General features: G+C 29.4%; 2 protein-coding genes across 4 annotated transcripts; both read right to left on the minus strand.

The window, feature by feature from the left end:
* Window positions 1,229-4,075, minus strand: LOC109343078 (RNA polymerase II subunit A C-terminal domain phosphatase SSU72). The gene is made up of 4 exons (XM_019581211.1): window positions 3,792-4,075; window positions 2,712-2,857; window positions 1,808-1,926; window positions 1,229-1,660 (listed from the first exon to the last, which is right to left on the minus strand). The coding sequence occupies exons 1-4, from the start codon at window positions 4,004-4,006 to the stop codon at window positions 1,559-1,561; spliced, it is 582 nt and encodes a 193-aa protein (XP_019436756.1). The 5' UTR covers window positions 4,007-4,075; the 3' UTR covers window positions 1,229-1,558.
* Window positions 6,044-13,724, minus strand: LOC109342531 (transcription repressor KAN1-like). 3 transcript variants are annotated; one of them, XM_019580505.1, is made up of 6 exons: window positions 12,787-13,724; window positions 12,596-12,672; window positions 11,711-11,756; window positions 11,263-11,353; window positions 6,637-6,730; window positions 6,044-6,231 (listed from the first exon to the last, which is right to left on the minus strand). In XM_019580505.1, the coding sequence occupies exons 1-6, from the start codon at window positions 13,625-13,627 to the stop codon at window positions 6,118-6,120; spliced, it is 1,263 nt and encodes a 420-aa protein (XP_019436050.1). In that variant the 5' UTR covers window positions 13,628-13,724; the 3' UTR covers window positions 6,044-6,117. The 3 variants fall into 3 exon arrangements, 2 of the variants coding, with proteins under 2 accessions (XP_019436050.1, XP_019436049.1); XM_019580504.1 differs by having other exon boundaries at window positions 6,637-6,733; XR_002107066.1 differs by having other exon boundaries at window positions 6,129-6,231; window positions 6,637-6,725.

Raw genomic sequence — 14,930 nt, forward strand, 5'->3', positions numbered from 1 at the left:
GTCAGAAGCTCTTGCCATTATACAAATGAATATTTCTCATATACTTTAGTTTTTTTTTTCTTTTCTTGTTTCTTTAATTCAGATGTACCAAAAAAATATGGTGCCAATAGCTGTTGTAATTTTTTAGGTTTCTTTTAAGTTTTAACACCATACTATTTTTGCTTTAAAATAAATTTATGAGAATGTTTTTCAAAAATGTAGTTTTCTCTCACCTTTCAAAAATGTATTTTCTCTCACCTTTCAAAGATGTCACATTCCTGAGTTTTTTTGTTCCATCATCAATAAAAGGCATCAACCATAGAATAAAACTTAAAAATCATCTTCCAATCACATTTGTTGTTACAAATAAGTGTTGCATTATGTATTACTTGTTATAATTGCTTAAAAACATATGTATTAAAAATTAAATATTTTTTGACTAATAACAATAAGTGATATATGAAGTAACACTTTCTACAAAGTATCATATAAATTGACACAAAATTGTACCTTTGATACACATTATCCAAACAAGATTCCTCTTATCAAACCTTTTCCACCAAAACAAATTTTTACATTTTTATTGAATTATCCATCATATATTTAATCATCACTTTTTAATATAAAACAAATGATGTATGTGTATAAATATTTATATTAATAATATATAAATATTACATTTATAATAAAATATGTAAACATTAATATATTAGTATAAATTCACCTTTAATCAAAACAAAATATGCAAATCACTATTCATTGAGTTCATTGAAACATGGACCAACAAGGAATTGATTTAGTAGTGTAAAACCCTACTAGATCACAGAATGACCAAAAAGTTAATAATTTGATTCCTGTGAGCAACACTTGTTAAGAGAGACAACCACATATCCAAAAGAGACTAGTTCATTACCAATAAGATGAAGGATACCCTTAGTAGTACCCAAAAAAATGACAACATGGTTGCACCATGTTGCTTGGTGATGCACAACAACATCCCTCAAGTTGGGTGTAGGTGTTTTATAGTTATCACCAAAGCCGAGGTTAGGATGGTAGTAAAGTTGAGGTTAAGAGATCAATGTGGCAGGATATGGATTGTATGTTAGTTGTCGCCAAAAAATGTGACAATTGATTGTGTCAATGGAGTTTAGGATATAGAGCAAAATGTTAAGAGTTGAAACTATAAATACTTAAAAATATGGATATTAATCTCAAATGTTTATACATATTAATAAATAAATGGTCAAAATGCAGGAAGCATCAATACACTAAACAACTCACCCACATTCAAGATATGTCATTGTCTCAAAGTTCAAACAGTAGCAACCCCTTACCCCTTAAAACATAACTCATATCAGTTAAGTCACAACAACTTACTTAATCTCACACTACAAAACTACAAAATTCTACTCCTTTTGCCAGATAACATAATGAAAAGGCCAAACAAGTGCACCATTTTCCTACTTTTTTCCAGGTATTTTAATTCTTTTAAGTGATGATGCAAAACAAGCCAATTCATTAGTTTTCATTTAAAATGAAATCTACATGTCAAATATACAGAAACTGATTTGAAGTATGTTTAGTAGAAGGAGATGGTGTATAAAAGCTTCCGCCGGTGCTGTTTCTCATAACCAGTGACAATGTCATCAATTGACTCCTCCCATGATTCAGCAGCTTCAATCTATGCACAAAATATATTCATAGTAAGCTATGAAACATGGGTACATTAAAAATGGGTAGTGATTTTTGCAATGTCAAGCTTCTAAGTCAATAAGAAATGTACATATATTACGAATACAACCAATTATGTATTTCATGAGAGACAAACCTCCTGACATAGATCTGCAGTATGCCTTGCTCCTACGGCTGCTTCCTCGTGGTTATCTTTCACCTCCAAGTTGATTATCAGCACAGTTTTCATTAGGACGTGATCTCTGTTGTGGAGATCTACAATTTGTCGATGTTATTAGACAGATGTCGAACATGGATTCAAATAAAGAGGCATTGGACTCGGCATGGTCTTTATTCCACATATGTCTATACTAAAGTTTCTAATTGGTAGATGACTAGATAGATTTCCACAACAACAGCCATAGAAGGACTATGAAAATAACTTAACAGCTTCAATGAAGTTCAATTAAACCATCAATTAAGCCAAAGATAGAAAATAAAGTTAAGAGCGAAAGTTATGAAATATCAAGTACTCATGTGTGCGCCGGGAACAACTCTCCTTCCTGGAAAACTATATAATCTTGCCACTAAGTTTAAGTCAGGCAAAACTTACTTTTATTTAATAATTAAAAAAACTCATTATTAGAAGGGGGGAAAAATGCAGAAGGATATTCTTACGTGAAAGCACGAAAAATGGTGCTGTTAATAACAACTAGAAAGACGAATGATATTTGCAACCCCTTGCAAATTCAGGGATTCAAACACCTGTCTCTAATGTTCTCTAAGTTTGGAATCCATTCCAAAATCATGGCTAGTAAACATCTTTTCTGAACTTCATTTACACAAAGGTGACATGGATTCAACTTAAAACCTAAGCTTGCTAGTTACTGAGTTCTATCTGCAATTGAATAAGAAGCCGGAGAAGAAAGTTTGAAATTGGCAGCAAACTTAAAAACTATTTAGTAAAATTCAAATATCCTACAATCCAATTTTACATTTAGTTACATCAGAACAATCAGAGAGAGCACAAAAGAATGAAAGAAAACATCAAGAGTACCAACCTTCAACAACCATATCAAATACTTTTTCTTCGAATGTAAATACCACATCAAAGGAGCCATCAGCTGCATTTTCTTGCCAACGTTGAGGTGCCAATTTGACCAATGAGTTTCTTTTAAGCATTGGCAAAATTCCATTTCGCTTGTAGCTGCACTATTGTCAAGGTTCCACAATACCATATGAAATAATAAACAAGGATTCAAGCGCAAAGTAAACACAACATACAAGTCCATGAGTCCATCAATAGAGAGATTAAATACTATAGACTAGTGTATATGCATTCATTAACTCTCTATCTTAACATATGTCTAGATTATATTAATTTGAGTTTAAAATAGCTTATAATCAAATCTACCTTGGAGAGCTTTAAATTAAAACAAAAGTCTTTTTCCCTGAAAAGTTAATCAAATCCAAACATGTAAACTCAGTTTACTCATGGAAAACACCATAAGATAATAACCCCTAATGAATTAATAACTATCACATACTCCAAATAGAGTTTGCTATCCCGCCCCCCTTCAATTCTCATACAAAATTCACACTTCTTAGGCAGCGGTTGGCATGCGGATGGAAACGAAACGACGTATTCTGTTCCGTTCTCTTTGGTTCCACCCTTTCAGTGGAACCAAAATATCCCCACTCTCAACCTCATGTAATGTTCTGTTCTTTTATAAGCTAAACATACAACAAAACCTACATGTTCTTTTAAATTCTAGCATATCTACCAAACTTTACCTTAGACTCATGGTGAAGAAAAGTTCTCCATTTCATCAAGATTATTACCAGATCTCAGCTAGTGTAACAAATGCAGAACAACTAAAGCAAAGAGAAAATTATAAAAAAATGATTTTTTTCTCTCTATTTCCACCTATTAGCTTATCAACCCACATAAAAAAAAACAAAATTGAGTGAAAAACACAATAATGCCCAATAAAATTAGAAAAAGTTCAATCAATCTCCGCCTAATAAAAAGAGAAAAAATCAAAACTTTTTTCAATCGAAGCAAACCCACAAGTTTTAATGTTGATATTCAGGTAAAAGGAGTAAAAGGGTATAAGAAAATGGAGAAAAAAAGAGGATACAGTTCAGGGTCTTTTCTGCGAAGATCATCGAGCATGTGCTTATAGGGAGTACCAAAATCGTAGACATTGGGTTCTCTGAGGGAAGGACCAGGGAGCTTAACGTGTGCACCTGTGCCGTAAGAAGAGACATCGAAGCCTTGCTTCTTCAGAAGGAAGTGAGCTTCCATGCTTCTGTTCTGGTTCGATGAACACACCATCGCGTAGCGAAACTTCATGCTTTTAATTTTCTCTTGTTTTTTTGAGAGTGGGTTTTGAGGTTTTATTGATTTCTCTGTTGATGCTCTTTTGGGTTATTCGTGTAAAAACTTTTATATGATAAATTGAATTATAAAAATGATAAAAATGTTGTTATTTTTATTGGGTGCATAATTGCTTATATTTTATTGGGATTTTTTTTATGGTAATTATAAAAGTCAAATGTTCGATTCCTAAAAATGACATTTATTGGAAGGATAATCACACAATCTGATAAAGATTAGTTCGTTACCCAAAATATGACGATATATTTTTTGTAGTACCAAAAAGAATGAGTTAAAAATAATTTATTGGTTTAGCCCGCTAAATCCTAAAGAGATCAAATAATTAAAGTTTTAATTATTATAGAAGAGACATTACTAATGGCTGAAAGTAATATTAAAATATAATAATAATAATACAAGTTGTCTAGATGAAAAATTCATGTGATTTAAAAATATAATAATAAACATTGTATCAAATTTATATGGGTAAATTCAAGCAAATGCTTTCATATTATTAAAAATAATTGTTGTACGAGTTTTGTTGTCATTCCAAGGGTGTTGTTTTAATAAAGTGAATACAGCTTTTGTTTCTCACAATTTTTAGTGTCCTTCATTTTGCAGCTTAAGACAGTTTGCTTAATTTTAAATTTTACTATCTAGTAGTATAAAGTTACATTGAATTCATAAGATTAATATTCGATTCCTGGAATCAACACTTATTGATAAGGGCAGTATCTGTTTCTCACAATTCTTAGTGTCCTTCATTTTACAGCTTAAATAATTTGCTTAATTTTACATCTATCCCAAAGGACCATTTCTAATACATTTTTGGATAGGGTTGAACTTAGTCACTTAGATGTATATCCAGTTCAGGTCCATATTTTAACAAAAAAAAATACAGGTTCAGAATTTTTATTATTTGAAATTAAATAAATTAAAAACTTATATATTTATCCCTGATTCCACATTCAATACTTAAATGGTTTAATAGGAAACAAATGTCATTCCATCAATAGGAAAAGAATTCCTCTCCATTATTGGACTCTCCAGTATTAAAAATATAAGAGGGGTTATTTTTAAAAAAAATATTTAATTTAAAAAAAAACAAAAATTTGGATCATTGAAATATTATGTATGCACTATGTAATGGAGAGGAGCCAAATTCCATCTATACATGTATCAAGAGGTGTATAAGTAACACTACTCACTAAGGTCCATTGCCTCAGTAACAACTGATTTTCCCATTAACTCCCACCATTTTTAATTTTGTGTAGTGATAAATAGATTGTTCTTTAAATAAATAAAAAATCAATTAAAAGGTGTCCATTTATAAGTGGGGGCATAATGCAACCCACATTCACAACATCAACATTCTAATCACTGTATGAGGCAACGTGGATATACACATCTTCCAATCAAATTAAACCTCACTTTTAAGCAGAAAATAGCTTTTTCCATGAATGATTTACCAAAAAGATGTGATTTTACTTATGAAAACAAAGCTAAAAAATATATTCTCCAAATCTTTCACACCCACCATTGCTTTTTTAGCTTTGATGATATATACCTTGTGCACAAGTCAAGGAGTAAAACCAAGGAACAAAGTATACTAATAATAGATAACAGTTATCAACCTTGCACTCTCTGATCACAATCTAGGATCAACATGTGCCACAACAAATTTACTCATGGACAATATGAGTAGGAACCTAGGAAATAGGAAAGAAAAAAGACAACAAAAAGCCTTATAATACATATGATTCCTTCTTTCTCTTCCGTTCTTTAATTGGGTTAGTATCCTCTCTCGTACTATCGAGAGGAAAGTGCATAACAAATTAAAGGGAAAAAATAGTATGACATAACACTTTACCTTTAAATACAAAAACAAAATTAATAATTTGTCTCTTCAGTATCGAAGAATTCTTTTACGATATCTTTTAGGTAAAATATAGTATAAAGTTGGTTTAAATTTTGTGGAAAGTGATATCTTCCTCCTCACAAAAGCACTATATATTATATATACCAGTGCATTCATTATCTATATCTTTTGGCTAGTAAAATGATCCATAATTCTATATATCAATAAGTTAGGCATGTTCATTGCTGTGCCAATTTGATCTTCCTAAGGTAAACTCCAAGCTTAGATTCTGTGAATCTAAATTTTGATCCTTGAAGCTTCTTGATTGTATATAGTTGCTTCCCTGCACAAATTAAGAAATCATCTTCATATAGCTCAGATATCACTGCTGTAACCTAATAATTTACACCCCAAAATCAAATTGAGTGAAAGATCTATATGTTGGACCTTGCAAAAGGAGGATTTATATGCATATGGTTGATTATTGTTGAAGGCATGCATTTTTTTCAACGGTGAATATTCTAGGTATTAGTATATACTATGAGAAAAAGATGTATATAATGATAGTATAAGAGTTTTATACACTGTCAGTTCATCATTCATTTTTAATTATCATTGATTCTTCAAAAAATAATACAAATAAATGATGAATGATATACTAAATGTGTATAAATGTTGACACTGATAATATATAAATATTACATTATACTATATACTATATAGAAGTAGTGATGATTAGGCCACAAACCTTGGAAAGCTTCCCAATATGCTGAGATGATAGGATTTCTTCTGAACTAAGCTCATTCAAATCTTGAGAATTAACTTGCATGCGTGCTCCTTTACTGCTAATCATTTGAAGGAACAAAGTTTGTGAATGAAAGAGAATAATCATATGTATTTTGCTAGCAATATATCATTATCAAATTCATGTTAATTGAAAGAAAAAAGTGAAAGTTTATGTATGACAGATTATTCACAACACAAGTTTACTGCAATGATTTACTTTAATTTATTTGAGGCCAATTGCCATTGTTGATATTCAATGTTTATATTGGTAAGGAAGAGCTAATCATAAAAGGTGATGGTTATGACCATGGTGAACAATACTATTCCTGATCAAATAAACATTCACAATTCAAGGTTGTAGATGTTTGTAATAAATTTCTTCTATGGTGCATTTGACATATTACTAATTACCCTCTTAACTTGTCAAAATATGCAACCAATGAGCTAATTAAGTATAACACTATGTACTTTTTAATAGATCTTCTATTCATGTATCACTCCTTTTTACTTCATGGATAATTCAAGAGGGTATTCCAAGTTATTCAACTGTATCAGGTTAAGCATTCTGTTGCACGTAACAAATCATGAATTGCACCAGAATAATGGTGACAAAGAATTTAAGAACACATGTCTGTGTCACTGAATTTGTTTGTGTTCGATATACTAAACTGCTTATAATGGATATATTCACGATAAATGAACTTAATATTACATCTTCACTCAAAAGGACTATAAAAACCTTTCACTTGTGTGTAATTCCTGTCACACATGACACTCCAACAATGTTGGTTTGGCTCAAAACCAAGAAATCTTGTAGACATGCAATTTCTTTGAGTATGACTCGTTATAAGAACTTCCTATAGGATGATAAATAACCTAAGTTATATACTCAACCCATTAGAGTATGAGAAAAAGATGTATGCACTTACAGTGTACAAGATTTATACATTGTCATTGTATCATCCACCCACCATTGATGTTTAATTATTGTTGATTTTTAAAAAAAAGTAATACAAATGAAGGGTAGATGATAATGTGCATGTGTATAAATCTTTACACCGTCGAACAAATTTTACACTATATATATATATATAAAAGAATCTCTACCACCACTTAAGCTATGGTCAGTGAGGGATCTAGGACCCACGAGAGCAAGAAAGTTAAAGATAAAAAAATATCATTATATATAAAAAGATAAAAACATTAATATCAAAATTACAAAATTTAACTATAGTTAATCAGATAAATTACATACTACGTATAAATTAATGTGAAAGTTGTTGAACAATTATCACTCAGTATAAGCCAATAGACAAACATTTACTCATGCATCTCTCATCAATTATGCAACCTAATTCACAATCTTCATAGGTAAAAAATCTCTTTCTATGATTATTGTGACAAAAACTAAAATCATTGCAAACAAAATAGAATATAATAAAAACAAAGTAGAAAAAAATAATAAAATTATAAATTACAAAGATCGAAAGAATGAATAGAAACAATGAAACAAAAAAAGAATAAAGGAAATGAAACAACTTAGAGAATAATGAATAAAAACAGTGTTGAACATGTATGGCAACCAACAAAACAAAAGTGATAAAAGAAACAAAAAAAAACAAATAGCTTTATTCGAAGGCGAAAGAATAAAATTATAACAATGAAATGAAAACAATATTAAGACAATGGAGAAAATGAAATGCATAATAGTAACAATGAAATGGAAAACAGTAAAGGTCTATATAAAAAACCAATCAACTAAGAAGTGAAAAGATGTTTGAGGATAATAGAACATATTTGAAGGCAAAAATTAGTGTGTAAAATGGAAACTACCACAATTATATGTTATTCAAAGTTCCAACTTCTAATTTGTATTGATTTTTTTTCTAAGTAGTTTTTTCTACGTAGGTAATATATATTTTTTAAATCATATGGTTGATAATTTACAAATTATAATATCAAGATTAAAAATATATATATAATTTTTTTAAAAATTCAGGGTGTGCACCCTCACTGGCTATGCCAAAGTGGGCATGAATTTACAATTTCTAAATTAATTTGTTTATAGATGATTATATATTAATTAAGATAATATTAAAGCTAGACTCATGAATTAATGGATCAAGAATTTTATTAGAAATCAAATAGGAAGAAAAATAATGTGTATTTCATTCATTATTCATTAAACTAGTAAGATATGCGTATATTAGTATGAGATGATATTTTTTGTTGTATGATTAAGAGTACAAATATTAAATGTGCATTCATATGGCTAAGAACACATATATTACTTGTACATTTACATGGTTACAAATACACATATTACACGTGCATTCATATTGTTAAGAACACACATTTGACCGTACTTTCGCATGATTAAAAACATATATATTACTCGTACATTCGCATTGTTAAGAAGACACATTTTACCCATTCATTCTATAGTTAAAACATACATGTTACTTATGTATTTGCATTGAATTTTGTAATGAAAATAGGAAACCGAAACATTATACTATATGATTTTTTTAAAATAAATATTTTAAAAGTTGTAGAGAATGAAATGATTTTTAAAATTTTAAATTTGCATCTTTTAATGAAAATAAGGAAATCAAATCGTGATATAAGTCTTTTTTATTAAAAAAATATCTAAAAGATATAAAAAGCTTCAATTTTGAATTTGATTTTTCAATTATAATAGGAAAAATTCAAATTCAAAGAATCTGAACTGTGATGTTAAAATTTAGTGGGAAAAATACCACAAAACATTGATGAGGTAAAAAATAGAATAATTCTTAGAGTAATACATGTTTTTTATTTTGAGATTATTAAGAAATCCAACAAGAATTTAATATTATTATATTATTATAATAAGGAAATGAAATATATAGTGTAGCTATCATAGATAAAGACTCAATGACATATTTTTTATTTTAAAATTACTGAGAAATGCATAATGAATTCAATATTATATTAGAAGGGAAAAAATATATAGTATGAGAATGTACACATGAAGAAAGTAGAACTATTTTGGAGGAAAAAATGTATGAGAAGTTGACATGTGCCAATAGTTGATATGAGAAAACTTTTTTTATTATATAGTTAATAAGTGAATGAAATTATTGAATGAGTAAAAAAAGTTATCTGAAGACCTTATATAATAAGAAGAAAAAGTAATTAACCTAACAACTAAAAATAACTTAAGTGAATTTAAACTTATTATTAACATAAAATATCAAAATATATTTCAACAATTTGATCCCATTATTCATTTAAAAAAAGGATTGAAATGGACTTTTGTGTAAATTAAAGTCCAAGAGGAACATGTTATAGACAAAAGTTATTCTAAACTCCTAACCTTCCTAACCATACACTTAATATTTTTGGCAGAGTTAGGTTTCAACAGAATATAATTTATGAATACAGAAGAAAACTTAGAATATAAGTAAAGGAAGGAGGATATCGCTTTAGCTATATTCTTTTTCTGAGTACTAACTATATCCTACAACAACAACTCAAGAAGCAATAGTTATGACCTAGTATTGTAACATATCTATATATATGACTTCTATGCTGTCTTTCAGAATCAAGTAACATCTTGATGTTTTTTTGGTTGTATATCACAATTTTTTTGGTAGTAGTCTTTTGATGTTTTTTCCTCAATCAAAATGTTTCTAATGCAGCTAAATACTAAGGCATTAAATAATATCCTTTTGTTTTTCTCAATTTGTAACATTAATCTTTGATAAACCTAGAGTGCCAAATTGATAAACCTAACATTACAGAAAAATGGGATTAATTGAAAGCCCTTAAATTGGATACTCTAACCATAGGGTTGTGTAACAATGTTAGTTATTTTACTATTTTTTTTTTTGCCAATGAAAGCCCTTAATGTTAGTTAGTATTGAAAGGACTCCCCCACAAGTTTCCATTAAGATTGAGTTAAGCTCATCTCAAATATCGAGAGTCCAATATTAAAATATGAAGAGAAATGAAACTTTTTTAATTTAAAAAAATATTGACAAATAACTTAAATCATATATATTTGTTAAAAAATTATTTGTGCCACCTATTACAATCTCCATCAAGTGAGAGGATTTTAACTATTATAGTTATGGCATAATGAAATTTAAAGATTAAAAAATCATATGGAAAAGGAATATATTGTTCTAAATGGAGATTGCTAAAGGGTACCTCCTTGTATATTTATTTACATATAACTACTGAAATTTTTTATTTAATGGCAGAAAACTTCTTTTTCTATATACACATTTAAATAACCTTGGAATTGTACTAAAAAGAAGTACCAGCCAAATGATGCATGGCTACTTTTATCACAATATAGAAAGCAGAAGTGGAGAAAAGAAATGAAAAGGAAAAGTTGTCAGAAAAAGAAGCACTTTTGAGTATCAGAAAAAGGTTGGAACCTGGTTTGTAATTTTCCCAAATTTATTATAATAATCAACTTGTATATATGGATAGTTGATATAACCATGCATCCATGCAGATATAATATATATCCAACACTGACATCAAGGCCTGACCAAAACAACCACACACACCAGACAAAAAAAATGAGATTAATTACCTTGAAGAAGAATTTCCCAATAGATTGCTTGAATTATAGTCCATAATATTTTGATTAAGTGCTGGTGTTAGGGACATGAAATCTTCTCCATCTGAAATATTGCATTATATATAAACATTAAAATTTCATAATCATAAACAAAACAAAAACATATTCATAGCATTGCAGACTACATATTGATGAAATTAATATATATTTTTTAAGGAAAAATTATTAGATCTTTAGTTTTGACTAATAAGTTGTACTAAAATGAAGTAGTATATATTATCATACATGTAAAAGAAATATTATTTAATGGATGAATTAATAGGGTCTGAGTCATAAAGGGGTTGAGAGGGAATCTTCACAGGAATTGAATAAAGTGAACTTAAATTTGGGGTGGAGATCAAGGAATTAATTAGAGTAAAAAAGATTAGGTGAAATATTGCAAAGGTATATAAAATATTACCTGAGTAGGGTACTGTCTTGTCAGTATTTTTAACAGTCCTATACATCTGCAGAAGCCAAAAAAGGACAAATAAGATGAATATAATACATGGAAAAGAATATATAAATAAAGTAAAAACAGTAAAAATATATTGAAGGGATATCTGAAATTTAAATGAACAAGGAAGATTTGAATAATAATAATAAAATGGAAAAATATAATCATATCAGATGCTTTTTTGTGTGGATTTTTCTGGGGTTTCTTTAATAACAATGAGGTTGATGTTTGGTAAGTAAATTTTGGTTCTATTATTGAGAAATGATGGCTACTTTTTCTACTTTAATTTCTCTTTTTTCTTTATCTCCAATGAAAAGTAGAAGCTATCTCATTTCAGGGATATTTTTCACTAATAAAGAGGTAAGTACCATATTATAACACACAAAATATAATATGTAATGACACTTTTATCTTTTTATTTACTGTAAAATCACTTTTTTGACATTAAAAATATGAAGAAAAACAACTACTTATCTCTCCATTAATGGAGAGGATACTTGTTCCCATTTACACAGCAAACAACAGCTTCAACTATTCATTCATTCACTGCATGTCTTGGCTCTTGTGCCTCATACTTAGACTCTGGACAAAGTCTAAACACTCATCTCCACAGGCTCTAGCAAACACACATACACCAAGAGAGAAAGGGTTATTGTAAATTTGTTTTGAACAATTTCATCACTTCGGAGTTTGGACCACAATCACCACATCACTAACATGATAAATAAAATGGACTTGATTAGAGTATAAGTGTATAAAAAAATGATCTTGATTAGAGTTAAATAATGAATATTGTTTTGTTTGACATGTGAAGGAAAGGGGTAAAATCAAGAATGAGTCAAGATGTACCTGCAAATGACTCTTTACATGAGCTAGTGTTAGATCTTTGACATCCATGAGTTCTAGAACTGACTTTGGAGTAGCCCCTACAATCCAAAACATACAACAAAAGATTCAAATTTCAAGACATAGTACTAATAGTCACACAACAAGAACAAAAGAAAATGAAACTGAGGGAATAATAGAGAGAAGAGATTTACTTTCATGGCCTCCAAGAAGCTCAACTGCATGAAGAAAACGAGCATGAAGAGAACTAGTCCAACGCATTCTTGGTGCTCTTGTGTTTCTCTTACTTTGCAGCCTTGGCCACATTCTTGACCTCACAAATCCATTTGCAAAATCAGAACCTTGATCAACACCAAACTGATTCTGATGTTGTTGTTGTTGCTTCTGATGATGGTTCAAGTATTCAAACTCTTGGTGAGGTCTTAAACTTTCCATGGTTATACCATTAAATCTTGAGATTGGTTCCACACCCTTAACACCAATATTACTATAAAAATCTGAACTAGTTGAATATTTAGAAGGGTTACTATATGCATCAGCATATGGTGAAAACTTGGAGTTTATTCTCTCTATTGAGGAATTGTTTTCCGGAGAAGAAGGAAAGTTACTAGTGTAGAGAAGGGTTCCATTAAAGGGTCTTGTTATTCCATGATTTGTTGTTGTTGTTGTTGTTGTTGTTGTTGTTGTTGTAACTTGTGATTCTCTGATTGATCTAACAAGGTTTCTTCTCCTAGGGCTCTCAGACTCAGAAGGGGTTGAACTTGTAGGGTTATTGTTGGAAAGGGAAAGTTCTATGCTTGTAGTTTTGTGAGGGCTAATTCCTCTGATTGAATTCATTGAACTATCACTGTGGGATTTGAAGGCTGCACCTTCATCAGTTTCTGCTTTCCTTATATCAAAGGGTGAAGAAGAAGAAGAAGAAGAAACCCTTTCAGTGCAAACTGAAGAAGGAGCACTACCGTATGGGAGACTCATGTTAAGTGAAAGATCAGGAATCTGATTCTGTGATGAGAAGAAACTCTTATTCTGAGCCATTTTTGGTTATTATTCTCAGAAATAATGATTTCAAGCTATAATAAAGGACTAAACCTGAGGCCAACAAAGAGGATTAATAGAGAACTATAGTAAGAAACATAGACAAAAGACTCATGTGGATGCTTATTAATCCTCTACTACTTATTTATATATATATATAGTGACTTATATATGACAATAATTCTCATAACATTATCACTCAAATTGATATGCATTTAGCTTTAAATCTTGAGAAATTAAATTAGATACAATATTTTATATCAATTACTCCTATTTCTCAAAATAGTAATTGTTTTCACTTTAGTTATTCTATATCTATATATATATAACAATATATAGAGAACCCACATGGTGAATAAAACAAGCAAGAAGAAGAAAGAATATTAGGTATAGTGATTGTAGAGGTGCAAATAATAAGTAGGGATAAAATAAGTCTGATCTTTGAAACCAAGGCTCGATGGAATAAAAAGAAGACATTTTTTATTTCTCAGCTTCACAAAAGAAACATTCTCAAAGACTAAGGAGAGAGATGTGTGACTTATTGTTTGGTGGTGGCGTGGTGCATAATAATAATTATTGTAATAATAATAATAATAATAATATAAAGAAATGGAGAATATAAAGGAATCATGAATTGGAAAGAGAAATGTGTTTCTTGGCTAAGTTGAGACTTTAGAGTATATGTATGAAAATGACACTCCAACAGTTACTTTCTTTTTATTCTGTCTTAATAACTCTCATTTTCTGCATATATAATACATCAAAGTGTTTGTTAGGACTATTTGTAGTGTTAAATAGAATTATATAATTGAGAGTAATCATACAGTGACTGTACTGTTCTTTCTTTGCTACCTACTTCTATGACAAACATTGCAGTGTTAAGTTTTTACGCTTACATTCTTAGTTCTTACATTTGTTATATAAAAATATTCTGCTTACACTAGAATGGTGTTACAAAAGTACCATTTCTATGTACCCAAAAAAGTAATGCTTCTAAATGTACATATATCAGTAATGCTTTTTTTCTCAAATATTGTATCTTACATTTTAGTTCCTTCTTATTTCTCTTTATTTCTCATTCTATCACCAATATCATATATTTCTTCACTTTTTATTTCTCCTCCCACACCTTCTCACATTAAAAATAGCAGGGAGATGATACCTATGTTGGCCAATTAATAAATTAATAAATGGTGAAAAAATAACAAGTCTAGTATAAGTTGAAATGAGAAAAATAAAGTAACTATATAGAACCATAGAAGTAAGCACAATCTCACAAACATTGTTTTAAAATAATAATAAC

Source organism: Lupinus angustifolius, chromosome LG03, assembly GCF_001865875.1.
Source record: "Lupinus angustifolius cultivar Tanjil chromosome LG03, LupAngTanjil_v1.0, whole genome shotgun sequence".
In the NCBI taxonomy this organism is placed as follows: domain Eukaryota; kingdom Viridiplantae; phylum Streptophyta; class Magnoliopsida; order Fabales; family Fabaceae; genus Lupinus; species Lupinus angustifolius.

Coding starts and splice junctions, on each gene's coding strand:
- LOC109343078 (XM_019581211.1), bottom strand. CDS start 4,006: ATGAAGTTTCGCTACGCGATGGTGTGTTCATCGAACCAGAACAGAAGC. Junction 1,927..2,711: donor ATTTGATATGGTTGTTGAAG/GTTGGTACTCTT, acceptor GACAAATTGTAG/ATCTCCACAACAGAGATCAC. Junction 1,661..1,807: donor CTGCAGATCTATGTCAGGAG/GTTTGTCTCTCA, acceptor TTTTGTGCATAG/ATTGAAGCTGCTGAATCATG.
- LOC109342531 (XM_019580504.1), bottom strand. CDS start 13,627: ATGGCTCAGAATAAGAGTTTCTTCTCATCACAGAATCAGATTCCTGAT. Junction 12,673..12,786: donor GCTTCTTGGAGGCCATGAAA/GTAAATCTCTTC, acceptor TTTGGATTGTAG/GGGCTACTCCAAAGTCAGTT. Junction 6,734..11,262: donor TTGGGAAATTCTTCTTCAAG/GTAATTAATCTC, acceptor TCAAATGATTAG/CAGTAAAGGAGCACGCATGC.